Source organism: Chaetomium strumarium, assembly GCF_033439665.1.
Source record: "Chaetomium strumarium strain CBS 333.67 chromosome Unknown B0T15scaffold_1, whole genome shotgun sequence".
Taxonomy (NCBI): Eukaryota; Fungi; Ascomycota; class Sordariomycetes; order Sordariales; family Chaetomiaceae; genus Chaetomium; species Chaetomium strumarium.
Window position 1 is genome coordinate 1,719,726 of NW_026944429.1, and position 23,700 is coordinate 1,743,425.

A 23,700-nucleotide genomic window follows, 5' to 3' on the forward strand; every position below is an offset into this window, starting at 1 on the left:
GACGATATGTATATCTGATCCCTTGGACGATGGTCAGCCACAGCGGTTCACACGTGGTGCAGGAAGACCCTGTACAACAACATTGGTAATATCGGCCTGTGCGCGTCTAGGATCCGTTTGACTGACCCGGCAAGTTCCAGACTCTCAATGGCGAGCGGCTCCGTTTCGAAGACCCTTGCGTTGTTATTCATGGTCGGAGATTTAACATCACATGGTATCAAAAATTTTCCCTGTCGTCCCCCATTGATTGTGAACGTCCCAACAAGAAGAACCTCTCGGGACAACGACAGGGGGAGACGTTGATGCCCAAAATCGAGTTGGGGTCTAGCAAAAAATTCAACATCCCTCGAGGCTACGCGCGGTCCTGGATATTGAACTTGAGACATTGAAGCAACATTTTGCCATGCCTTGGCTCGGGATGCCGAACTGGGCCTAGCCGGCGACGAGATACCGACTGTCAGGGACAAGGTCCGTGCATCATGTTCCCCGGCCTGCTGCAACGGGTTTCCCTCCGGCATCAGCGTTGCCACTGAAGTTGAAGAAATGATCAGATGCCTGTTGGTGCAGCGCCCTTTCACAGATGGGCTCATGCATGGGTGCGTGCCACTTATCACTTTGCACCTACCAGGTAGGTAACTTTGGAGAGCAAGGGTCGTGACGATGGAGCCTCTTGGAAGATCAACATGAATTCTATCATGGACCCCAGATTCTCGCACCAAAAACGTTCAAAGATTTGTTTGCTTTACTCGCTGTCCTGAGTGGTTTCCGGTTGCAGTTTGACCTGATCGCAACGCCGGCGACGATGAGAAGTTGACAGCTGCATTCCGCAGCGGCTATCGCGGGGTTGGGCTGAAAAGCGACGTCTGGCTCGCTTGCCTGTTGGACGCCCAAGTGGAAGTTGTGGCAAGTGCCGTTGGACGAACGGCGGCAAGATACCTCCTCTTTCGCTCGAGGCACTTGCGCAAACTCACTTTAAGATGACTCCGGCCAACTTGAATGTCCTGGGAACGCCACCAACACGATCCTCCGTTTCAGCATTTGGGCTGCCGTTCTTGGGCTTGTTTTTGGAAGCGCTGGAGAGGACGACAAAGGTACCAGTTCCTATAATCACGGGTATCGCTGGGCCGGGACGCGGCGGTTGGCACGGTGCGGCGGAGCATGGTCGTGCCTGGGACCGGGTTGAAGTGCAGGAGGTGAACCCTTCTGCCGCAAGCACCCTTGAGCGGTATTGCTCCATCCTGGCACTCCGGGACAACATTCCATGTCAAAGGATTGTCGACAGCGTGTATTACGGAAAACACAGGCAGAGTTCTCAGCTTCACGCTCAGAGATTTGTCAGCGCCGCCGCATTCCACAGACATCATGGGTACGTTTTAGGAATGATAGGTATCTCGGTATCCCGCCCTGCTCCAGTTGAACAGTGGCAATTTGTTGTTATCGGCGTCTCTGGGCGGTTCAGCGGCGCTCTACTCGTTCGCACATCAGCACAAACAGGAAACGGGCCGGTTCAAAAGGATGTCTGCTGGGGATCTGAGCAACGCTCTTGAGGCGTTTGCAACGATTGATCCCTTCACCAACCAGGGCGGAGTGGGAACACTCTTGTATGCCAGGACTCCCAAGCCACTCTTCCCAACCTCTGACGCGAATCAAATTCTGGACATGGACAGGGATCCAATACCGAAGCCGAGGCCGCTTCGGAGGGGAGGTGCAGATCCCGTGAAGCTGGCCAGGGTCTTACTTCAAAAGGGAGCCTCTCCAAACACTAGACTCAAACACGTGACACTCCCGTCCTGGGACGGCTCGTATTGGACGCCGTGGACGGCGACACTTCTCGGCGTGGCAGGGCTCATACGCAAGGGCGAACTGCTCGATGACATTGTGCTCGATGGCATTCTGCTCGACGTGATGGAGCTCTACCTTTTGCACGGCGCGGATCCGACCGTCTGCTTCGTGGGCAGGTATCTGCCCGAACACAAGCTCGAGCTGGTGCCAACTTACCGTGTTGGCCCCGGTGTGTATGTCTTGACAGGAGCGCCGGACCACGTGAAGAATCTCTTTGGTGAGCATCCGGACAGGTGGCACTATATCACTCTACCGCAGCTGCTCGAGCTCGTGGCAGAGCACAACAAAAAGCAAACCGTTGCGGATCTGCTCTATGCCAAGTCATCAGGGGTGGCCTCGCAGTGGGTGAGCGCGGCCGCCGCGAGCTGGGGAGGGAGGGGACGACGGCCTGGCAACAGGTCGTTGACGAACATCAAACTCGAGCTGGCCCAACTTGGGACCTGTTACTTCGTTGTGTCGATGATCGTCAACGAGCAAGAGCTCACGAGTGTGAGGGCTCCAGACTCGGCACAGGCCCGACTTCTGCCGGCGCGGATGATTCCCATATAACTCGAGTCCAGATTGTCTTATGAGCGGTGTTTCTTTAGTTGAATGCTAATGCATAGCTTCTATGGATTACAGGGAAGTAAGTCGGTACCGTTGTACAATGATGCTTGAAGACAGAACAGGGACCCCGAATGTGAAGCACACCGACTGTGTGTGTGATTACCCGGACAACTCCCTGCTATATGCCACTGATTTTTTCTTCATCGCCCTCGAGCCATCCCGCGAGAGGCGACATACCATCCTGCACTGGTGTCACCAATTCGACAAGTCGATGATGTCCACAGACCCTGACCTGTACAACCGATCGGTCATCTCGATCAAAGGATGAGATTCATAGGGGCGTCCCTCCAGCAATGCACCAGATTTGATCTACCACGAACCTCATTTCCGCGTGGAGCGTCGACTTTGGGCAAGTGGGGCAAGAAATCCAACGCCTAACCAACCCATTTGATACTGTAACCTTCACGGAGGTGCTGGGAGAAGTTCTCAGGAAAATCGTCTTCTCTCCAATACGGAACCTCATCGGCAGAGAGAAGATTTCTCAAATACACCCCCACCCCAAAATCCTGATCCATCATAATGTCAAGCGGTGTATCGTCCGCAATATCCCTCGCCTTTGCCCATTGATCTCAAAGCAGAGTAATCTCCCTATAGCTGAAGCGGGCACTTATGTTTCGAGAGTCATCTCTAGAACAGAGGACGTTGAAGAGATCCCCCCACTGATATCGACCCGTCCCTTCGCCCCCAAGACAAACGCATACCGCGACCAGTCGGCGAGATGTAATGTAAGACCGGAGGTTGGAGTGACATCGACGTCCACCGCTGTCTGCAGTTTGCAGAAGAGCAAGTCTCTGCCCGCTCTGCAAGCAATGTGACACGTCCAGCGGCTCTGTCTCCGAGAGGGCCACCAAACCGAAGTTTGTAGGCCAGTCCGATGGCGAGTTCAACTCCCAAACCAGCCACCGAGCAGTTAAGCCTGAGGAGTTGCGATGACACCTGCCCAGTTCGCTGTTGCCCGACCCTCTCGCAGAGGTTCTGTAATTGAACTCGCTGGTTCTGTCGCCTGTCGGCCCCCAGCGAAGGCCTGGTACCTTGAGACGTGGCATGGTCGCCATGAGGAAGCTGGTGTGGATGCCGGGCCCCAGAGCGACTTTACTGAGAAGTTGGGCCATGTCATCGAAGGTTTCATGCCCACATGCTTTGGGGCACGGCAGGCTCCATACAAGAGCAATATCCCTCGGCCCCCTCGACGCCACTCGCTTCGATAGGAGGGTGGCGCCGAGTTCGAAGGAGAAGCTATAATCGGCCGGAACACGCTCAAAGAGGCTGAGAAGTTCCGATTCCTCTTGACCCCACTGTTTAACCTTCAGCTGCCTCATTCGACGGATCAGGTCTCTCACCGAAATGACGCGGTCTTTGGCGCAGAGAAGGTGCAGCTGATTTGAGCCACGGATGCCCTCCAATAAAGTCCACGCTCTCTTGTTCCGATCGCTGCTCTGCCACGCCTCGTGCACCAACACCATGTCCTCCTCACTGTTGGATGCGACACATTGCATAATGCCTTTATCAATGGCTAGGACTACCCCAGCGTTCTGAAAGACGACGTTGATGTTGGCTATGGCCCTTTTCCGCAGGCCGTGCTCCTCCGGGATACATGCGGCGTCGATCCAAAAGGAATCGCAGCGAGCAACGCCCCCACTGCTTTTTCGCGATCGAGCGGTACCACTGATATAGACAAGAGTTGATTCCGAAATGCGGGTGACCGCCTTGCCCGTGGGCCCACACGTGAGATATGGCCATAGTCCTGTGACTTGCCGGAATATATTCCAGTTGTTCGGGAATACCGTTATGGTCGGTAATCTTGACGGATTGAAGACCTCCGCAGTCGAGATAAGATCCCTTATTCCACTTGATGCGGTGGCAGACTTCGGGGTCGCAGAATGGTGAGTGCATGCTCTGGTTTTCGGGTGGTTCAAACGCAGTCTGCGCGGAGTCCTCAGCTTCCTCCTCGTTCCTCAGCCATACGACCTCCTGGCGGGTATCGAGACTACTGCACGGCGTCTCATGAGCGGCCGCAGTGTTGGCGGGCTTCAGAACACCAAAGGAGGCACCAACGTCAATCACAGCCTCGAGTTCGAGTTCAATGTTGGAAGCTGTGATCATGTAAGACCACCGCCGCCCCGCCAAGTCGATCTCGGAGCGAGTCTCGAGGCTGCTGTTCGGCACGTCATGGAGGCCAACAACGTTGCCAGGGTGCTCAATACTGGGGCAGACAGTCACCGCAACTGTACCCTTGTCGGTTGGTTCAGTCGCGAGAACAGCGATCCTGCAAACCAGAAAAGGCCGGGCCGGGTCTTCCGAAGCATCTCGCGCAGTCTCGGAATGAGAACTATCTCCCTGGTCGTTCCCTGCTGTCGAGACGGATATTTCGAGCCTGGTGGCTGTTGCTGCCCCCGCAATTGCGAGATGCGCTGAATGTTCCGCTTCTGAGCCGGTCACTTGGAGGGTGATATCGCTGGGCGCCTGGTTCCCGGCGTCAGGCCTCGATGTTGCAGTGGTTTTTACTTCCGTAGTTTCTCCATTATGGTCGGACGAATGGTCCTCGGTCGATCCTTGGTGGCTGATTACATGGACAATGGGCTCGGGTGGTAGTGAAACCCCTGTTTCCAACGCCCGTCGTAGGACCAAGTAGTCCGCGATTCCCGACAAGAAGCCGTCCACCCAGGGCAAGCCCGTCCAACCACTGCTTTCCCGTAGGGACATAGTAACCATATATCAGGATTTATCTCCGGCCTTGGATGAAACCCTCAACTGGGGTGGGGCCCGGTCGACAGTAGGGCCTGTAGAGGTCACGAGGTGTGAATCGTTGCTTGAAGCGCTGAAATCATGTGCCTACTACGCGATTAGGCCGGTGTGAGTAGCTGGACGTGGAGAATTTAGTTAGGGTCCCTCGGGTATACTAACAGTTCGTTGATTGGTGATGAGTATATCAGAGTTCATTTGTACGCTTCGTCCGGCCAAGTTTTTCAAACACATACACCTCACACGACCAACTCAAGTCACGCCAGTCAGGAAGAGCCGAAAGAGACAGATTCACCATGGATATACCTACCTCAACCTACAGTGGCAGTGCTGAGCGCTTTCTGCAGAGTCATGCATCCATGCACCTTTGGCCGTGGCCAATACATATCAAAGTTTCTCGCCGAGCCTGCAGCGGAGGTTACAGCCACCATCCACCTCGTATGCCCAACTAATCAGGGGCAATCCTGCCTCTTTTTTGCGTCTCCTTCTGGCCGACTACGTTGGGGGTTGACTACTTACCTAGCCAAGCACGTTGTTTCACGGGCGAGGCCTGAGGCTATCCTCAAGCCTGCAGAGAAAGCCCCAACTTGGGTCATTGGTCCGCAAAGCGTAGTGGATGGCACAGCCATCAACTTTCCTGTACAATAGGTGTTTCATGTGAGCTATGGCTGCGTGAACGCTTAACTTCCTGGCTGCCAGCAAAGTCGCATACGGGAAGCACCGCCTCGTAGAGTCACAGTAAGCTGCCCGGAAGAAACAATAATAAGAAGGGCCCACGGCAACTTTGCCTTCTTTTCGGTCTACCTTTACTCTTGACATTGCTTCGCAATTTTATGAAATTGAGCCATGTCAATTACCGGGTCTGAGGACGTCCCTGCCAGTTACGGCACCGCGGCTGGTTTCCCACGCTTCCTCCCAGTATCTTCATCCGGCTCGGCTGTATTTTTCGAATGGGTAGCCACTTGTCGTTTACCTCGCCGGCGGCCGCTTCTCCTACCAGCTTGTGGGCCGGACAGCGCTGGCAAGGCGTATAGGGACTGGTTTCTTCCCACCAGTCGGCGCGCTCGCCGGAATTGCCGACTTCCTCGACCGAGCGTGCTCCATCTCTGAAGTTCGCCGGACCGTTTGGGACGCCAACTGGAGCAGCGTGTTCCCTTGCGCCAACGGGTCGGCCAGCGATATCCTCACCCAACAGGCAGTGCATGGGATCCCCATAGCCGACGTGCCTGGCACCAAGACCTCTCCGATTGATGCCACGATCGGTGGTTCGAACAATTTAGAGAAACAGCTTGCCACTCCAACGGAGGGGTATGCAGTCTCGAAGTCTCAGGGCAGACGATACCAAACGCTCTATATTCTCAATTGCAACTTGGCCCCACACGCTCCGACTACCTCCGCCAATCCGTTTGCGTCTTTCGTTTTGTTGACAACGTTGGAGCGTTTTCTCCTTCACATTGTGTTGGGTCTCAGCTCACTGGCCATTCTCTACGGTCTCTATGGCACCGCTGCATGCCTGTTTGTCACAATCGTCTTCCGCTTGTTGCGGCGTCTAGCACGCGTCACCCGTCCTCCCGGATACCTTTCGAATAACGAAGACATGTCAGTATGCATGCTCGTGGCGATTCATGAAAACGCATCAACCTGGTATCTCTACTGCGGTTCACGTGCTGTTGTTGACACGCTTCTCAACAAATCCATGATACATTCAATTACCTCTCCGCTTGGCACGGTACTCCCTTGGTTCCTCCGCGCGCTTGCAGCTTTTCAACTCGCCGCCCTGACCTTCGTTGCTGCGCAGAAGGGGTGGGATGGTGTCGGGCTGCTTGCACCCGTCACGGTCGATTGGGCCACTGACCGCCTGTGTTACACCGAGGGCCGGCTCGCGCGTTCATGGATGCGACGCGAAGGTGTAGCCGTGACGGCACGTGGCTTCAGATTCAGCGGACGTACCGCAATGCTTGGAGCAATTCAGCTCCTTAAGGAGAAGAAGGCCACGTCGTGGATGGACGGCATTTTGGCGCCTTCACCTCGCCGCGAGGTATGGTTGGCTCGGCTGAACGGACAGACGGATGAAAATCTGATGAGCCTGGAGAAACAATTGAGCTCTCGTGATCAGGCATGGCTAGAACTAAACTCGGGGCTGGCGTACTCGGCTGCGGATGTGATGAGACCGGCATTTGGGTCACCAATAACTGCAGAGTGTTGAGCCCCAACTTTGCCTTAGAACTACAATTCCTGCCCCCCCCCCCCAAAAACGCCCACCGGTTCAAAAACACGTCAAATCGCACCAAAAACAAGAAAAAGTCAATGTTTTCACTTACAAAGGACGCGGCCACAACACACTTCAAAAGTCTTGAAAGTCAGTAGCTAGGTAGATAATTACCTAGAGCTTTTTATTCCGTGGTCGCATTCGAACCTATTCGCAAAGGTAACGTGTAATCCTAAGGCCCGTAAAAAGTGAGAATTTCAGAGTTCGGATTTTTCGGCTTTATAGGGGCTTATAGTCGGCTTATAGTGGGTTGAACTTTCGATCTTTGAGCTCGTTACATACTACTTTGTACTGCTCTAGCTCTAGCGCATTGAAATATAAATCCGAGCACTTTGTAATAACTCGGATTCTCTAGTCTCAGATGCTCAGACCACCTGTGGCGCAGGTGATGTGGTGATGTACCGCAAGGACCCACTACCATGCTCAAGCAATTCCAACCAATCAGAATCCATACACAGCACCAACGCCAGCTGTGTGCGTTCGGGTGTGGGTCCGGTAGTACATCTTCACCAGCCACACTAGCCACCCGTGCCCACCACAACCACAAACGCTCACGAGAGTAAAGTCTGTGCCTCAGAGACTAGGTAGTTCCAACCTAAGGTGCTCCCGTAGCAGATCCGCATTCGCAACTTGAAGAAGAAAAAACAATCAAAGTTATCATTTGATGATCCCGTGGTATCTACCTGTAACGCCAAAGCTCGAGATCCCCAAATCCTCTGACCAGCGTTGGCCCGATGCACTGCCCTCGAGCGTCCCATCATGTGTCATGTAAACGTAGAAATGCCAGCTCTCTTCTCCGAACTTACACATGCTTTAAAAGCCTCCTGTACTTTTCCAGTGCAATGTTCCGATCATTGACCTTCCACCTCAGCCGCTGATCCTCGTCGATCGTAATCACATCCGCATCCATCCCGGCAACCGTCCCCGACGTCGAGGTAGCTGGCACGGCCTGCCGGATCAAGTCTTTTAGCAGGCTCTTGTGCGGCATCGCGGCCCACTCGGCTTCATACACCAGCCATTCACCGAGGCTCTTGAGCTGCGGCTTCACGTCCGGGTTGATCCCGCCGCCGGGACCGCAGCTCAACCTCGCCAGACAGGCGACCAGCATTACCCAGGTTATGGCCTCCGAGGCGCTGGTCGACCCGGGCGGCTGCCGGAACTCGATCGTCCCGAAGCCGCCGCCCTCGTTGAGGTTGACGAAGCTCCACCGGTAGGCGTCGTGCTGGAAATCCGCGCCCGGATGCACCCCGAGCGCCACCCCCGTTGGCGACACGGAGCTGCACCAGTTCATGCGCGCCGCCAGCCCCTCGAACGTGCCCTGTGCATCGATGCGGTCGAAGCATTCGGCCATCGATAGCTCTAGGAAGTAGCGGTTGTTGCGGTTGCTCTTGGCCCACACGCTCTTCTGCCGGTAGGGCGGGACGAGCGTGTCCAGGCAGCGCTCGAAGTAGAGCGCCGCCTTGGCCAGCGCCTTGGCCTGGTCCAGCTGCCAGAAGCCCGGCGAAGGGATGATGTGGACGTGGGTGAAGCACTGGTGCGTGGTGGTGAGCTCAAAGTAGTTGTTGAGCGTGTGGAAGAGGGCGCGGAAGTCGGCCTGCCACGCCTCGGGCCGCTTGGCGAAGCGCAGGAAGGGCGAGACGAGCTTCATGCCGAAGCGGTGGTCGCGGGGGCGCGCTGGGATGCACAGCTCGGACGCGATGGTCCATTCGCGTGAGGAGACTGCCGAGGACGGGGTGTTGGCGACGTGGTTAGGGATCCCGGCGCGCGTGAGCTGGGTGCTGATCTCCTCCTGGAGGCCGGTGACGGTCTTGTGATCGCGCCGCCGGCTGCGGATGAGGAGGCCTAGCTCAACGCAGAAGCGGAAGTCGGGAGGCTCTACGCGAGTGACCCCTTGATGCCGGCGTTGGGTGCGAGCGTCGTGGGCCTCGGGCCGGCGGCGATGATGCCCCGACTCAGAGCCCAGGTAGGTAACGTGTGGCATGGTGGGCGACGACCGTCGGGTTTTCTGAAGAGGAACAGACACGGGGAACGGTGACAATGCTGCCTTATGCCCGGGGTGACCAGCTCTTTATAGAACTCTGGAGGGCGTGATCGTGACACCAAAGTGAGAAGTGTGTACGATGACTGACGTCAAGTGGTCGGTGGCTAACGTGTTCATCAGGTCGGGGACCCGGGCCCTCATATACACGGAAGTGGTCCATGACTGTTCGGTGAATGCGCATTCCACAGACCTGTTCTGCCTGGACGGCCTAGATGGTCCAGGACTTGGACGTCGGAGTCACGGTGAGGACGCAAGCTGCAGAAACAGTGGGGCTCCCGTATGGCTCAGCCGGAGGCCCCTCCATTTCATGCAGCAGAACCACAAGTGAGGACAATTTGTTGAAGCCGAATGACAGCAGCCTGAGGGTGGGGGAGGGGCTTTCAAGGCAGCAGCCAGCGAATTGGGTTGCACAATTTCACAAGGTAGTTTCCCCACGTTTTGCACAGCGGCCGAGGACATCCACCCTGGCAGCCTGGTGGGCTGCACCGCCTTCCATTGATGAGATGCATGATCAACGACAAGAGAGTCCTGCCAGATGGCAGAACTCGTCCCCAGCTGCAGACAACTGAATTGCGAGGCCGCCAAGCGACTAATGGCTGCAAGGTCCAATAATGCACGGTCCTTGTGCTGAGCAAACTGCAAAGCACCAGTCTCGTGGGACAACCAACTCATCATTGAATCATCGCCCCAACAATGGTATGTTCTCAACCCGACAGCACGGAGCCGAATTCGAATGAAGACGACGCTAGCCCCTGGGAACCACTCTCGACACTAATAAGTCGATAAACGCGCGACTACACAGTACACAGTAGATGCCGGAGATGAGCTGCTGGTCGCCAGAGCTGGAATGAATCTTTTGGCGTTTAGCCGCTGAGGGCCAGGGTCGATTGAGAGTCTGAGAGAGCCAACATAATACTTCGAACTGTTTCATGGCATCAAGTCAACCCAGGACTCTGAGAAGCTGACTAGCAGGATATCGTGGCGCGCTGCTCATTGTCACTGACCCAAGTCTGGGTTTTCAATCCTGGAAGTCACTCTCCATTGGGCCTCAGATGATCTAGAACATAGGGCCAGGAGTGGAAGCCAGGGCGTATTATTAACCTGGTTGTTTCACGAAGCGCGCAGTGATGGCGGCAAGGGGTTTCATCATCGCACGCTCGGTTACTGATGATCATGCGTCTACCCTGAGAGGCTCCTTACTTCGGATCGTTACAGTCCAGTCCGCCTGTGTTGTCAGTACTCTCAGGTTCCATATTGAGACTTCAATGCTGGCACATCATTTGGCTGACGCACGCTGTTCTGACATACACCGACTTTGTCCAGCAGAGAAGTGTACTCGGTTTCCCATCGATTACTACCTTGGATTTCAGATCGATAGTTGTCTTCTGCTTCAGGTTATTCCATGCCGATTCCGTTGCTGACGGCCAGAAAGTATTTGTCATAGGCTCTTCGACATCTTGGTAGACGTACATTACTCCAGTCTTGAAGCCCAATTCGTCATTGCAGTCAGTGCGGACTGTTACAGATGTTCCTTTGACTTCCGCATTGAGATGGCCTTTTTTTTGCCTATGGTACTCGATGAACGATGGGAAGTTCTACGTGAGGCCCAACCTATGTTCCTGCTTGTAATATCTTGGAAGGTAGCACCCGGTTCAGCAAATAGGCTCTGGGTCGACGCTATCTGCGTCGACCAAAGCAGCAGCGCTGAGAGGAATTCTCAGGTCCGACATATGAACGAGACCTACAGCAGAGTAGACCACGTGTCCGTTTGGCTCTGTCTGCCCAAGATTCCCGGTGATATCATCATTCCGAATAATCAACTACTATCCATCAAGACCATCGAAGTCGATCCGTGTGACTGATATGGCCGCCTCAAAGACCTCGCCAATCGTTCATACTGGTCCGGGGCCTGGGTGATTCAGGAATTCTTACTTGGTCAGCGCCGTTCTACTATACTGCGGCAATGCTCGGATAGTATGGGAGTACTTTCGGACTATTCTATGCGATGGGGTACAATTCCCTTAGTACCACTATGACAAGAGCTTCGGAAATCTTGGCCATGCCGCGAACGATGCCGCTGCTTCCTTTCACGAGCTGCCGCTTGTCATGGACAGACATGTTGACAAACAGCCCAGACACCTCCAATCGCTCCACGGCCTGCTCTCGAGTCATCGCCGGGGAATGCAAGGACCCTCGGGACAAGGTAATTGGTTTACTGAGGTTGATAAGCCTCAAGAGAGGGATGTCGGAGAGGTTCATTCCGGACTACCAGGTACACAATGTCAGAGGATCATGTGCGGATTACCGCATAGGCCCCACGTTACGCGGTATAATTTAACGCTCTGACGAGCGCTTTAAAGGTCAACACCAGCTCGAAGGAGCTCTGCTTAGGACTGGGTGTTAGGTCGGCGACGAAAAGTAGTATCAGATCATGAACGCCGGTGATGTTTCAATAACAAAGTCGACGATCGCAAAGCAAACACCCCCAGGTGAAGGGAGAACTTGGGTCAATTGTCGGATATATGCTCGTGGTGTCAGCTGTGGTTGCGGTTGGTTGGCGATATGGAGTTCTCAAGCCTCCGCGTACTTGATGTGTGAACTGTTCATAAGTATGGGACAAACGGATACTAGTATGCAATTGGAGGAGCTTGGTAAACCGCCTGTGAGAGGAAGTTTGGATCGGGCGAGAATTGCGTTCCCTAGCGCCGGAGTCCGAGAGGCGGGTTGGTATGCCACGGATATGAACAAAGTCGGCTGGTTGGAGTTGTCCAGGATACCTAGCTTAGTTTTGAAACCTGCAGTCCCACCGTCAAACCACGGAGTGTTGCGAAAATGGGGATGACACGACCCGGGCCATAGTAAGTCAAAGGTGTTACTGTGCTGGTCCCGTAGATTCGGAAACTGAGGATGATTTAACAGGGGTCTGATGGTAACGACGAAGAAGCTAGGTATGTACGGATTACATTGCCCGCAGGAAGAAGAGTTCCAGTGCCAAAATCCCCAAGGTGGCTCCAGTTTTACGCTCCTGCACCCCAACTTGACAAGAGCTTCCATGCCGAGAATGCAGGTGCGGTTTCACAGTACTCAGAGAAGAAGCCCAATACGGCAGCTATAAGTTCATTGTGTCACTACAGTGACCTTAAAGTGATTGGAAGGTAACGTCCGAGTCTTAGATGGGCGAGACCTGGGGGGGTTTCTCGAGTGCTCGAGCTGGACGGCTCCGATTCTTCAAGCTATGACTCGCGGAAATTGGCCACACATTGAGCAGTTCCTACATTAGCTCATCTGGGCGTCTTTTCCGAACCGATATTGTTAGGTGCGTTACACTTACCTACAAAGTCATGAGGGGTTAATAAAAGTGTTTGCACAATCATCCGCATCTACGGCCGACAGCTAACTGAAACAGTCAGTCGTTGGCGAAGCAAGAGCGCCGCCCCGCTTCTGCCCTGCCCATCGGGCGATCCAGATTCCAGACCACAGGAACCCGGGGTCCCGGAATCTAATCTGGGTACACATGTCCGCCCCAGTCATCATCAGTGACCGATAGACTTTGACAAAGGATATCGCTCTGGGATATGGTCGCGACCTGCCAAAGAAAGCACGCTCTATTATAATTCATCGCACATCAGAACCTGGTATTACTTGTGCAACCAAGCAGTGCTACGGTACCAGGTGCTGCTGCTGGGCACTGGGCAGTGCAACCAAGCAGTGGCAAACACCGCCTGATATCCTTGCCCATACTCAAAGTCTTGGGGCCGATCAGAAACGCAAGCCCCGATGGAGTTCGGATTGCCAATCGCGCCCCAGACCACCGACGAAGCCGTAATCGTCCGAAAGCGGAGGCGGCCTGCCTTGGCCTGCGAGCAGTGTCGGCGACGGAAGGTCAAGTGCGACCGGGCGAACCCTTGCGGACCATGCCAGCGCTCGAGCTTGGAGGTCTGCACCTACCGGCCGGAGCGGGCGAGGACGGTCGAGAAGATCAACAACGGAGGGCCACCGCCGCACGGGAGCCGGGATTTGGATCGGGAGACGTCAATTTCGGACTGGCAGCGACAGCTCACCGCCGACGTGCCACGGCCGACGGCTTCCATGCTTCTTCCCGCCAGTTCCGGCATTCCGCAGCTTCCCGACGGTCTGAGGCCCCGCTCCTCGGCCATCTCCGATGCCAGCTCGGCCGACTTGCGGATGCCTCCACAGGGGCGAGTCAGGCTTGGCGGGACAGGTGCCAGTACGACGGACTCGGACCGGCGCTCAACGCCCGTATGCGGCTCTTTCCTAAAGTCTCGCTTTTATGGCCCAAGCCATTGGCTCAACTCCTCAGAAGCGGTGAGTGACGGTTGTATTTATTTTTTCTTCCCTCACTCCACGGGATGACTCGTTCGACTGACACTTGTGTCTGCTGCCGGCCCCTCCCAGTTTCAATACGTCTTAGACGTCCACAGGGAGGCCGAGACAGACGATCGTTCTGAGCTGCACTCTCTGCTGAAGGAGTGTAAACGTCTCTGCCGCATCTGCAAGGCCCAGCCTCATCTGCGAGATCCGGGATTCGGTTCGGCGTCCCTGGCAAGCAATGTGCCGCAGCAGCCGCTTTGTGACGAGCTCGTGCGCCTGTATCTGAGAACTTTTGAGACGGTGTACAGAATCCTGCATGTTCCCACATTCCGCCTTCAGTACGCGACATTCCAGTCAGACCCCAGCGCAACAAGCCCGATCTTTGTTGCTCAGCTTCTCCTCGTTTGCGCCCTCGGTAGCTGTCTCTACGGCGGGTCGGATATCCCTCGGTACAGTCTCCGCGCATCCGCCCTGCAGTGGATTGCGGCCACCCAGGCCTGGATAGGATCTCCAAGCGAGAAGTCGCGGCTGAACCTCAGTGGCCTGCAGACACAGTGCCTCCTTCTGGTCACCAAGCTGGCCTTTCCCGGCGGCCCCGAGTTAACGTGGATATCGGCCGGTTCGCTAGTGCGGACCGCTGTCATGCTCGGCCTCCACCATGACCCGTCCAAACTCCCGGGCATCAGCAGCTTTGAAGGCGAGATGCGAAGGCGGCTCTGGGCCACTATTCTAGACCTGCAAGTTCAATCAAGCATTGAATCCGGCGGGCCACCGATGATATCTGAGACGGACTACGACTGCGGGCCGCCATCCAACATTGACGACGCACAACTAGACCCAGGCGTGAGCGGTGTTGCAGCGATGGCGAAGCCCCTGACGAACTTCACCGGCACGTCGATCCAATGCGCCCTCGTACGGACGTTGCCGGCTCGGCTCGAGGTGGCCAAGTATCTCAATGACTTTGGCTCCGAGCAGACATACGACGAGACGTTACGGCTTGGCAACAAGCTCAGGGTGGTCCTGGAAGAGAACATGCGGCTCTTCCGGTCGTATAGCGGCCAGCAGCAGCAACCAACGGCTTTCCAGGTCAAGCTCTTCGAATTGCTAACCTATCGCTTTCTACTCGTGCTCCATTTCCCTTTCGCCATCAAAGCCAGGAAGAACCCCAGGTACTATTTCTCCCACAAGGTCTGCCTGGATCTGTCCCTCTCGCTGCTTCGTTGCCACCCTGCCGCCCCAAACTCGCTCGCGACGAGCTTTCAGGCCGTCGAGGAGGACTATGCTCGGCTGCAGGTCCTCGGCAGCGGCATATTCCGCAACTCACCTCTCCGAGCCGTCATCTTTGTGTGCATCGAGTTGCTCGTTCAGCTGGAGGACGAGCTGGGCCAGATTGGTTCGACCTTCAACTCTCTCGGGCGGCAGGAGCTGTACAAGATCGTGGCCGAGTATGTGCAGCTGCTTGCAAAGCGGATCGAGGCTGGTGAGACCACGGTGCGCGGCCACGTCTTCTTCAGCGGCTTGCTTGCCCATATCGACGCGCTGCAGGCTTCTAGCCCTTCCAAGGATGACATACGTGCGGCGATGAAAAGGAGTCTCGAGCACGGCCAGAACATACTGAAGGTTATGGCACAAGCCCATTCTGCCTCTTCAGGCGGTGCCATCGGTCCTGGCGCAGTTCTGGAGGACGCTGGCCAGACATTGCCCGGGAGTGCAACGACCGCAAGCAGCGCCGACTCTGGTCTCTTCGACAACAGTCTTTGGTTCGACCTTGTAGGTGACGTCCATTCTCCCGTTCGTAACCCACTTTTGGGCTTACCTTGGCTTGTTGCCCTACCTGCGTCTTGAGATCTGATCATGATTCTTTTCGCAGGGAGCCGGACCGTATGTTGACATGGAGGAGAATTTTCTTCCGTTTTGAGCGTCCTCCCACTCTACGAGAGAAGATGTAGAGCTGAGATTCCCGATATTTTATGAGCACAATTCGAGGGTTGTGTTGGGTAAGGCATGGAGGTTCCTGAACGGGTGATTGTATAAATACTAGTAGCCATCACCATCACCTTCTGTCTCGGAACGGACAGTTGGAAGTTGATGGAATTAAGTGCGTCTCGCCTCTAGAGCTGGTGTTATGCAGTGGCCAATTGCACCCACTATCAGTGACACCTAATTTATCTGTGCAGATTAGGAGGTGGTAACATCACCGCAGGTTCTCCGTTCGAGCCTATACGAGGACCGCCAAGACGGGAAACTGCGAGCATGTCTTTGCAGTGTTCCACTTAGGTTGGAAGTTGGAAATTTGGAATCTCGAGGATGGCAGGTTCGCAGGTTCCGCCTGGTGGTTGATTGCACACAAAGACTGTACGACTACAATTGAGTTCGAGGTGGAAGGGGCATGACACACACACTGCCCGGTCATATGCCGTCTGGGCATGTAGGGACGTGCCGAGCAATCTACACTGTCAAAGCGTGCCCCTAACACGGGGCCCTGGAAATGCCTCCAGTCATGGTACATGTCCTTCGTCCTTCCGCCGTGCCCAAGCACGCCGTGTAGCCGAGGCAACTCACGCGCAGAGCGCACTTCCGGGGGCGTGCCAACCCCCTGCACGCTGCTTTAATAACTGCCGAAAAGGGAAGGAAGCAATGCCAAGCTCCATGGGTTGCTGCTCTTAGCGCAGGAGCTTAAATCAACCTCTCCCTTTCCCTTTGCAACTCGATCGGGTGCGATCCAAAAAAATGGCCTACCGTACGGTAAGTGCAGTCAATGACACCGTATGATAACGTTAACGTGAGGTTGCCTCGGGTAACTCTGGGTGAACACAACCTCCATCATCCATGCCAACATAGCCTGTAGACGGTCTCGGAGTGTCGCATGTGAAGGCATCAAACGTACGATCATGGACGGACCCTGTACGGCTTTTGGCACTGGCGGATCCGAGCGGTGTTTGTTGGGATGATAAGTTGTGCACTCTGTTAGCCCGGATAGACCGAATAAGCCGAATAGACCGAATAGACCGCCGTCTCCGGCAACAGCCCGGAATTCGCCGAAGTCAATAACACTGGCTGGCACACGTACCAGATAGAGAGCAAGAAATGTCGTCGAAGTCGGTTTCTCTTGTTCTCTTCGGGGATCGCTTAGACCGCTTTCTCTTTGCTTTGGAAGAAACACCATCACCTCTTCGCATCGCTCGCCAGAAAGTCTACTCATTCTTTTGCCTTGCTCCGAACCATTCTCAGTACCGCAGGTACCGCGAGGAGTACACCATGGCGACGACCAACCCATCGACCGATTCGGCCGACCGCAATGAGGGGGGAGCCCAAGACATCAACACCGGCGCAGGTGTCGCGCTCGAGAAAGGACCGGCAGTCGCGGGGAACGACGGCGTGCAGGAATTTCCCGAGGGCGGTGTTCGGGCCTGGATGGTCGCAACGGGGACGGCCTTGATCATGTTCAGCACGCTCGGATATGTCAACTCTTGGGGGTAAGTACTACTAGTGTTCAATTTTGTTGTGTTGCGTTACATCGCTCCAGAGTCCAAGGGAAGGCCGACGCTAACGAGATGCTGGGCTGGATTCGCAACTTCACAGGGTGTTCCAAGCCTACTACGAGACACACCAGCTGAGCGACCACAGCCCGGACCAGATCGCATGGATTGGTTCGCTTCAGGGCTTCTTCATCTTCGCTGGCGGGCTCGTTGGCGGGCCCATGTTTGACCGATGGGGTGCCAAGGTGCGTTGTGTGCTCTCCTTACCATACCCCCAGTCTCCCACCTAGACTTGTCGATACTGTAGGGTACAGTAAAGTACGAGCTAACATTCCCTACCTTAACCCACTTTAGGTCATTCGGCCCGGTGCCTTGCTGTACGTCCTTTCACAGATGCTGACCAGCCTCTGCAAGAAATACTGGCAGTTCATGCTCGCTCAGGGCGTCATGGGCGGCATCTCGCTCGGCTTGACCATGTGCCCGTCCATGGCAGCAACACCGCAGTACTTCAACCAGAAGCGAGCGGCTGCCATGGGCATGGCCATCGCTGGGTCGTCCATCGGCGGCGTGATATGGCCGATCGCGCTGTCCAAGATGCTCAACAGCAGCAGCCTTGGCTTCGGCTGGTCCGTCCGCATCGTCGGCTTCATCCTGCTCGGCGTGCTGACCTACGCCACGCTGGCCATCAAGGCCCGCCTCCCGCCGCGCAAGTCCGGCTTTCTCTTGCCCGGCGCCTTCAAGGAGCCCGTCTACACCGTCAGCATCGTGGCGTGCTTCTTCCTCTTCATGGGCATGTTCACGCCCTTCTTCTTCCTGCCGACCTACGCCGTGACCAAGGGCATGAACCAGACGCTGGCCGGCTACCTGCTCGCCATCCTGAACGGCGCGTCCTTCCCGGGCCGGGTCGTCCCGGGGATCCTGGCCGACAAGCTCGGGCGCTTCAACATGTTCTTCTTCTCGGCGCTCGCGTCGGGCGTCATCACGCTGTGCTGGACCAAGTGCGAGTCCAACGCCAGCATCATCGTCTTCGCCGTCTTCTTCGGCTTCGCCTCGGGCGCCATCGTCTCCGGCGCCAGCGTCACCCTCGCCTCGTGCCCCAAGGACCCCCGGAACATCGGCACGTACATGGGCATGGGCCTGTTCGTGGCCTCGTTTGCCGCCCTCATCAGCCCGCCCATCAACGGTGCGCTGGTCAAGAAGAACGATGGCGTGCTGCACATGTCCATCCTGAGCGGCGTCCTGGTGCTTTTCGGTTCTTGTGTCGTGCTTGTCGCCAAGGCCGTAAGCCCCGCCGGCATCTGGTCCAGGACCTAAGACGGCGCCTTGCCTTTCGTGTTGAGAATTGATAAGGGTGTCGATGTTGTGAAACAAGTTCGGCTTGGTGGCCATCGCGGCTAATCTCAGAGGGCCACTGAGGAAGGAGCCATGGAAGGTAAGGTAGGTGCCTATTACTGTTCTCGCTATATTTACATGTACTTTACGATACTTATCGTTTGTAATAAATTACCGAAAGATTTTCTCATGCTTATGTTACCTTCCGTAATCTACTCTAATGATTAGAATGGGAGTTGGCCCATCCATTCCACTCGTGCCACCGTAGACTGAGTCATGTTCATGCCTGACAGTGGTACCACAGACCCGACTGGGGATCTCATGGTTGGCTCGGCGTTCTTGATGGCATCTCGGGCTGGGTGAGCCCTCCGATATGATCCCCGGCGCTGTATGCGACCAAAAACAAAGCGAATGGTACCCCGGGATGTCCGTACACGTTCGGTGCTGCATACAGCCTACAACCGGCCTCTGCCCGTGGGCATGTCTACAGACGAATGATTTCCTACCTTTCTTGTCAAACTTAAACGGGAATCGGGCTGAAGACACTGTATCCGCCGTATCGAACCCCAACAACCTCACTCAACAGCCGCACGGGCCGGGTCCATCGGTTCCCCTCATGAGCTTTGCCCGTATCGTTTACGCTACCGCCGGCAGAACAGCAAACCTTTCAGTCTTCGAGGAGACAAAGCGTAGAGATCCATCATGCTTTCAGCTACCCTCGCCTTCGGCTGTGCCGCGCTTCTAGCAACCTGCTACTACGGGCTGATCAGACTGTATGACGCCTGGCAATACGATCGCAAGCGGCGGGAGCATTGCTGTCCCAAGATGCCGCACTACAAGCACCGCGACCCCATCCTCGGGCTCGACTTCGTGTACGCGATGGTGAGCGCTCTCAAGGAGGACAGGTTCCTGCCGTTCTGGAAAGACCTCTTCGCATCGCAGGGCAGGAAGGCCTTCACGGCCACCTTCATGGGCGCCCGCATGGTGTACACGACCGAGAGCGAGAACATGAAGGCCATGTCGACGTCGCAATGGGAAGACTTTGGGGTCCAGCCCATCCGGCTGGCCAACGGTGCCTCTCTGCCCTTCACCATGCACGGCGTCTCCACGACGGACCCGCCGTTGTGGGAGTACAGCCGGAATCTCATCAAGCCATACTTTGAGCGTGCCGGATACGCAAACCTGGCCAGACTGGAGGTGCACGTCGACAACCTGATTAGTCTCTTGCCCTCTGACGGATCATCCTTCGACTTCCAGCCGCTGGTAAAACGATGGGTAAGAATGGCGCATACTAACTTGCCCGCTGACCCCCTACGATATCGGGGCGAAGGTTTATGCTGACTGTGCCTGACAATACAATACATGGCAGTTTCTCGACACCTCAACCGAGTTCCTCTTTGGCCAGTCGATCCACTCCCTGCAGGACCCAGACAAGGCAGAAGTCGCCTGGGCCATGATGGACGTCCAGGAGGGGCTGCGGTTGCGCCTGCAGCTGGGCCGACTGGTGCACTTCCACCACGACGCGAAGTGGCTGGCCAAGGTGGACCTGGTGCACCGCTTCCTCGACGCGCACATCGACAAGACGCTTGCCGAGGTGGCTAAGTGCAAAGAAGCCGGCAGCGCTCTCTCGGACCGCACAGACTTGCTCTGGGTCATGGCGAACAAGCTGCCGGACAAGCTGCCGCTGCGGTCGCAGCTCATCGGCGTCTGGGTCCCCTCCAACGACACGACTTCCGTACTCATCAGTAACGCCGTCTACGCCCTTGCCCGCCACCCGCGCGTCCTCAAGAAGCTGCGCGACGAGATCCTGGAACATGCTCCCCCCGGAAAGCCCATCACATGGGAGCAGCTGCGGTCGCTGCGCTACCTGCGATATGTGATTAACGAGAGTATGTTTTCTCTCTTTTTTCCTTTTTTCTTTTCGCTTCTTTTTTTTTTCTCTTTCCAAATCTCCCCATTCCGCAGCAGTTTCGCAAACCCAACCCGTACTCACCCTTACTCACCATCACCGAATCCTGCCAGCCCACCGCCTCTACCCCAACAGCCTCCAAATGGTGCGCATCGCGCTGCGCGACACCACGCTGCCCACGGGCGGCGGCCCGCGCGGCGACCGGCCCATCTTCATCCGCAAGGGCGACGTCGTGCACGTGAACCGCTACCTGATGCACCGGGACCCGGACACGTGGGGCCCCGACGCCGAGGAGTTCCGGCCGGAGCGCTGGGAGTCGGAGCGGCCCATGTGGCGCTTCGTGCCCTTTGGTGGCGGGCCGCGCATATGTCCCGCCCACGTGCTCGTCGATACCGAGGCGAGCTACGTCCTGCTGCGCCTGCTGCAGCAGTTTCGGGACATCGTGCCGCGCGACGACAGGCCCTACGCGGCCGTCATGCGCATCGGGCCCAGTTGTAAGTGGGGGGTGCAGGTGGCCTTGGTGCCTGCTTGATAACCTTACCTAGTATTAGTTAGTGTCTTGGGAGGATGGGAAGGGTGGCGGGGCCTAGTTTCACATGTGTATCGTCGGAACATTTTGTGGGATCTTTTGGATTTGTCCCCGTGGAGATCACTGGCACTTGAGAACGTCCATGAGCTGTATCCATAAATGCCAGTACCACTGTACCGGCGGTAGGGTTCAACGCCTTACTTCGTACTAGTATACCTAGCTCCCCTACGATAGTACCGTATCGTACAATATATACTACGTTTCTTCCAGCCTCATGGATAGCAGCAGAGATGTAATTTACCAGACCCTTATTAGGGAATGCCTGCCTGTAGGTACCTGACGCATCGTACCTAGGCTGCAACTTTGCCGTTCACCCTCCGCCACCCACAAGTCGAAAATGAAGTCAAAACACGTTGGTAAGAATAATGCTGCGCTATGAATGTCTGTAATGACACAAACCAGCTGTACCTTCACCAGGTTCAATTCTCATATTTATGCACTCCCATCCTTTCATTGTTCGAGACAAGACAAAATAGCATTGAATACTTCTGCTGGTAATGACTAATAGCGTACAGGTACTCTAGGTCCTATGACGGATCATCCCCTGCATCTCGTGAGCTGCACCCTCAAAGGCGGTTTGATCCAAACGTTGTAGACAGGCAAATCAGCCTGCCATGCCATGTCCGACTCGGGCTCCAACTCCAAGTCAAAATTGAGGAGAAGCTTCGAAAGAATGAGACGCATTGTGAGGTTGGCCAGTCTGTTTGATACTATCCGTCAGCTTCTGATGTTGGCTGCAGTGCGGCTACTTAGGTAGTCTTAATGAAAGCAAACGTGATTTGGAAACCTACTCCTGGCCAACACAGCCCTGCGGCCCAACGAGGAAGGGCTTGAAGGAGGCATGGCAATCCTGCGCGAATTCGGTCGCGGCCCCGGGCAGCCACATCTCCGGGAGGAAACTGTCCGGGCGGAACCAGTTGCGCTTCTGGCGGTAGGTGGACAGCTGGGACACCACGACGATGGTCCCCTCGGGGAGGCGATCTCCGCAAACGGATGCGCCTCCGGCGGGCACCACACGCTCGTTGCCGTGGGGGACGGGAGGATACATGCGCAAGGCCTCGTCGATGCACGCTCCCAAGTAAGGGAGACGGAGGATCCCCTCCACTGTCAGGTCTGCGGTTGCGTCCGAGGCAAAATCCGCCCCGCGGATTTCGCTCGTGAGGCGCTGATACACGTCCGGGTGCTTCAGCAAGAGATAGGTCAGGCACGGCATCAGACTCGCCATGGTCTCGCCGCCCCCGATCATCAAGAAGGGGGAGAAGTCGCGCAGCTCCTTCTCTGTGACTTGCTGTTTCGAGTTCCTCGACTCCAGGACAAAATGCACGACATCGCATCGCCCACCGGTGGTGCCTCCCTTAGAGCCTTGCGCGGCGCGCCGCTCAAAGCGATCGAAGCACGGGTTCATGAAAGCGTCTCGCGATTTGGCGCCCGCGAATTTGAGCAGGAGGCGAATCACCAATCGTGCGAGAGGGAAGTGAGACTAGTAGTGAGATGTAAGTTGGCTAGCTCGCCCAACGTGAAGCATGGATCAGACAGGGCATATAGTAGAGAGACAGGATATTCTGGGCATTCATACCAGAGCTGCCAGGGCAGTTGTTGCTTTCGCGAAGCCAACCATGGAGGAAGCCCACTGGTGCAAGGCTGCGTCGCTGAGCAGGTGAAACGACTCCCCAAGGAACAGATCAGAAAAGATGTCGTAAAGCGTGAAGGTATAAAGACGGCCCATATCGACTGGTCGGCCCTCCCTCGCGGCGGTCATGAGCAGGGCAACCAGCTCGTCGACGTGACGCATTACCAGCGGCACCTGCTGCCGCAGGGAGGCCATCGTGAACGCCGGAGCTAGTGCCCGGCGCATGCGGGTGTGCTGCATGTCGGCCTTGTGCTTGGAGGGGTCCGGGTTTGTGGCGTGCCCCCCCACCAGGTCGTTGAGCCGGTCGTCCTTCCTCATGCCGAGCGGCGCGGCACGTGTTACGCCACAGATGTCTCGCCAGGCCCGCTCGTCGGTATAGCTGAGCTGGTCGGGCGCAATGCGCACCACGTGGCCGTATCGGCGGTGCATGGCGTTGATTTCGTGAACGGCGCGGCCTCGGAGAGTGCTAGCCGTCAGGAATAGCCGCGTGGCTGCCCAGTGGCGTGGCCCGGGATACCTGCGCAGGGGATGCAGGAAAAGGTTGTATGCTGCGCCTGAGACCCAGTACTGAAGATAGTCAGTACATGTATAAGGCAATGAGCCTCAATGAGGTGCAGTATTGCTTTTGTGGGAACTTAGCCGGGGCTGGACTTACGACCAACAGCAGCACGCAAGCAACACATGCCAAAGGAATGAGGCCGGCCATGGTGGCGACAGTTGTGCTGTTAGCCACCTAGCAGTTGCAAGAAGGACGTTAAGAGTACTAGGATGTACTAGTATACGGGCGGAAACAGAAAAACGTAGGGTTCCAACCCGAGAGCTTTGACTAACAGAGCCTGACCGGGAAGGAAGACATAAGGAACCTGGAGGGTATTCTTTGGCTGTTTCCCCGCTGGTAACTGTTGCAATCGACTTGCCCGCTTCCATGT

General features: G+C 56.0%; 7 protein-coding genes across 7 annotated transcripts; 5 read left to right on the plus strand and 2 right to left on the minus strand.

The window, feature by feature from the left end:
* Positions 1 to 977: 977 nt before the first annotated feature.
* On the plus strand, positions 978 to 2,716 carry B0T15DRAFT_506579 (uncharacterized protein; the record flags this gene model as incomplete). The annotated part of the gene is made up of 4 exons (XM_062867589.1): positions 978 to 1,366; positions 1,422 to 2,331; positions 2,464 to 2,467; positions 2,511 to 2,716. 4 exons carry the CDS (start codon positions 978 to 980, stop codon positions 2,714 to 2,716), a joined length of 1,509 nt encoding a protein of 502 aa, XP_062725620.1.
* Positions 2,717 to 6,036: 3,320 nt separating this feature from the next.
* Positions 6,037 to 7,396, plus strand: B0T15DRAFT_564051 (uncharacterized protein; the record flags this gene model as incomplete). Its single annotated transcript, XM_062870632.1, has 3 exons — positions 6,037 to 6,144; positions 6,191 to 6,455; positions 6,507 to 7,396. The coding sequence occupies 3 exons, from the start codon at positions 6,037 to 6,039 to the stop codon at positions 7,394 to 7,396; spliced, it is 1,263 nt and encodes a 420-aa protein (XP_062725621.1).
* Positions 7,397 to 8,070: 674 nt separating this feature from the next.
* B0T15DRAFT_16155 (uncharacterized protein) lies at positions 8,071 to 9,576 on the minus strand. Its single transcript, XM_062862110.1, has one exon. The coding sequence runs from the start codon at positions 9,438 to 9,440 to the stop codon at positions 8,262 to 8,264; it is 1,179 nt and encodes a 392-aa protein (XP_062725622.1). The 5' UTR covers positions 9,441 to 9,576; the 3' UTR covers positions 8,071 to 8,261.
* A 3,701-nt stretch (positions 9,577 to 13,277) lies between these two features.
* Positions 13,278 to 15,677, plus strand: B0T15DRAFT_386897 (uncharacterized protein; the record flags this gene model as incomplete). Its single annotated transcript, XM_062864353.1, has 2 exons — positions 13,278 to 13,826; positions 13,917 to 15,677. The coding sequence occupies 2 exons, from the start codon at positions 13,278 to 13,280 to the stop codon at positions 15,675 to 15,677; spliced, it is 2,310 nt and encodes a 769-aa protein (XP_062725623.1).
* A 1,413-nt stretch (positions 15,678 to 17,090) lies between these two features.
* Positions 17,091 to 18,625, plus strand: B0T15DRAFT_386422 (putative monocarboxylate permease; the record flags this gene model as incomplete). The annotated part of the gene is made up of 3 exons (XM_062864324.1): positions 17,091 to 17,308; positions 17,415 to 17,556; positions 17,666 to 18,625. The coding sequence occupies 3 exons, from the start codon at positions 17,091 to 17,093 to the stop codon at positions 18,623 to 18,625; spliced, it is 1,320 nt and encodes a 439-aa protein (XP_062725624.1).
* A 720-nt stretch (positions 18,626 to 19,345) lies between these two features.
* On the plus strand, positions 19,346 to 21,142 carry B0T15DRAFT_506585 (cytochrome P450 monooxygenase; the record flags this gene model as incomplete). Its single annotated transcript, XM_062867590.1, has 4 exons — positions 19,346 to 19,918; positions 20,013 to 20,532; positions 20,666 to 21,046; positions 21,108 to 21,142. 4 exons carry the CDS (start codon positions 19,346 to 19,348, stop codon positions 21,140 to 21,142), a joined length of 1,509 nt encoding a protein of 502 aa, XP_062725625.1.
* A 424-nt stretch (positions 21,143 to 21,566) lies between these two features.
* On the minus strand, positions 21,567 to 23,477 carry B0T15DRAFT_570538 (putative cytochrome P450; the record flags this gene model as incomplete). The annotated part of the gene is made up of 4 exons (XM_062870839.1): positions 21,567 to 21,841; positions 21,933 to 22,621; positions 22,718 to 23,338; positions 23,427 to 23,477. 4 exons carry the CDS (start codon positions 23,475 to 23,477, stop codon positions 21,679 to 21,681), a joined length of 1,524 nt encoding a protein of 507 aa, XP_062725626.1. The 3' UTR covers positions 21,567 to 21,678.
* Between the last annotated feature and the right edge of the window lie 223 nt (positions 23,478 to 23,700).

Coding starts and splice junctions, on each gene's coding strand:
- B0T15DRAFT_16155 (XM_062862110.1), bottom strand. CDS start 9,440: ATGCCACACGTTACCTACCTGGGCTCTGAGTCGGGGCATCATCGCCGC.